This window comes from Pteropus alecto, unplaced genomic scaffold (assembly GCF_000325575.1).
Source record: "Pteropus alecto unplaced genomic scaffold, ASM32557v1 scaffold123, whole genome shotgun sequence".
NCBI classification, from domain to species: Eukaryota; Metazoa; Chordata; class Mammalia; order Chiroptera; family Pteropodidae; genus Pteropus; species Pteropus alecto.
The window spans coordinates 5,860,696-5,862,811 of NW_006433950.1; the positions used below are offsets into that span (position 1 = coordinate 5,860,696).

At 48.6% G+C, this 2,116-nt stretch overlaps 1 protein-coding gene across 1 annotated transcript in view; it reads left to right on the forward strand.

The window, feature by feature from the left end:
- The window catches only part of IRX5 (iroquois homeobox 5), a 2,906-nt gene extending 1,898 nt beyond the window's left edge, over window positions 1–1,008 (forward strand). Inside the window, 1 exon segment of the mRNA XM_025044641.1 lies at window positions 1–1,008. This exon segment is cut by the window's left edge and continues 183 nt beyond it. Coding sequence (XP_024900409.1) covers window positions 1–466 — 466 coding nt within the window. The 3' untranslated portion in view covers window positions 467–1,008.
- The last annotated feature ends 1,108 nt before the right edge of the window (window positions 1,009–2,116 follow it).

A 2,116-nucleotide genomic window follows, 5' to 3' on the forward strand; every position in this document is an offset into this window, starting at 1 on the left:
CGCCAAGCCCAAACTGTGGTCTCTGGCAGAGATCGCCACATCCTCGGACAAGGTCAAGGACGGGGGCGGCGGGAGCGAGGGCTCTCCATGCCCACCGTGCCCCGGGCCCGTATCGGGGCAAGCTCTAGGAGGCAGCCGCGCGTCGCCGGCCCCGGCACCATCGCGCTCGCCCTCGGCGCAGTGTCCCTTTCCAGGCGGGACGGTGTTGTCCCGGCCTCTCTACTACACCGCGCCCTTCTATCCCGGCTACACGAACTATGGCTCCTTCGGACACCTTCATGGCCACCCGGGGCCCGGGCCAGGCCCCACCACCGGTCCGGGCTCGCATTTCAATGGATTAAACCAGACGGTGTTGAACCGAGCGGACGCTTTGGCTAAAGACCCGAAAATGTTGCGGAGCCAGTCCCAGCTAGACCTGTGCAAAGACTCTCCCTATGAATTGAAGAAAGGTATGTCCGACATTTAACGCGGGCTGCGTCGGTCCCGGACTTTGCTAATTTATTAAAAAACATGGCCTTGGCAGTTATTTTTCCATCAACAAGAGAGAGAGAAAAAAAAAAAAACCTACCCCTTCTATTAAAAAGTTTATAGTTCATGGAGATGGATGACATAAAAACGCAAACATCTCCACACACAAAAATGTCTTAACCAACAAAAAAGAAAAAAAAAAGGATTTGTATTAAATCTTATTCTGTATATTTAATGTAGCATTTTGTATTTAAATTGATAATTCAATATCTTTGAAGTAAATTATGAAATTAAGACACCTGTACAGGCATTTAATGTTTTTTTGTAATATAAATATATACATTTGTGTTTCCCCCCAAACTGTTTCATAGTTTAAAAATACAAGTTTAATTTAATTTTTTTACACCTATTGATTTTTCTGGGTATGAACTAAAGTATTATTACAGAAAGGAAACAGGTTATACTCTTAGATTTAAAAAGTGAAACTGCAGCCGCCTTTGTAAAATGCAAAATATTTAATTAAAAGAGATTTTAACATAATCAGAGCCACTCATTACTTTTTAGAAGCCTCAATAAACTGTCCATTGCCTTGGACAAAAGGTGCAAACTGCAACTTTTTTTCGAAGTAGGGAACGAAAGGTTTCACAGAACCTCAGTGAGCCGGGGGGGTTCATAATTAGGTTGCAAGCCGGGGGGAATCTGGCCCTGCCCCAAAAGCAGGTTTGGATCACTGATGCGGGCTGCTGCTTGGGGAGATTGGACCCTGGAGGAAGGAGGGGAGAGACCCAAGTGTATGCCCAGACGGGAGGAAAAGATGGCAAAGCCAGCTAGAGACAGGCACCACCCAAGCTACACCGCTTAACCTAATTACTTCCAATCAGTGTCGTGTTTTATGCAAAGCAATCAGCTGGTGAACTTTGCTAATGAGTTCGATTTTATGCCGGATTTAGTCCTTATTACTATTTCAAAGGTGCTGTGGGCTAATGCGGGCGGGGAGCGTTAGGGGGTGCCAAGGAGAAGGCCTTCCCAACCCACCGTCTTCTCTACCCCTTCAAAATCGGGCACTGATCTCTCCGTGTGATTGATTAAATTAGTAAGTGTTCCATCCGCGACCGTGCGGGTTGGTAGGCGGCCCGGTAGATGCCGGTGCAGCCGCGGGATCGGGACCGCGGAACCGGCGAGGGGACGGTTCCCCCCTTTCACAGGTAGGTGTCACACTTGTCCTGAATTTCAAGCCTGCACTTTGCAGCGTAAGAGATTGGAGAGAGAGAGTGAGTGGAAGTGGGGGAGGGAGCGCCACAGGCTCTTGGGGGAAGCGAGGGGAGCCCTGAAAGGACCTGGAGAGCACACCCCGCCCCTCACCACGGGCCCCGTTTTGGACAAGTGGCCTTCAAAAGTTCAAGGAAATTTGCCTAGATAATGAGGCCGCTGTGGACTCGGTCAGGCTTGTCGCTTTAGCACTTTTCCCGGCTCAGATTCGAGCGTTCGAGTAGATACAAAAAATAGTTTTGAGGTTTTATTTTCTCGTTTTAATCTCGCATATTTAATCTCGAAATGAAAGGTCGGGATGTTTCTCAATCCCAAAACAGGAGGAGACACCGCCCTGCACCCAGGCACGCCAACACTGTGGGTGCTCGTGTCTTCATTT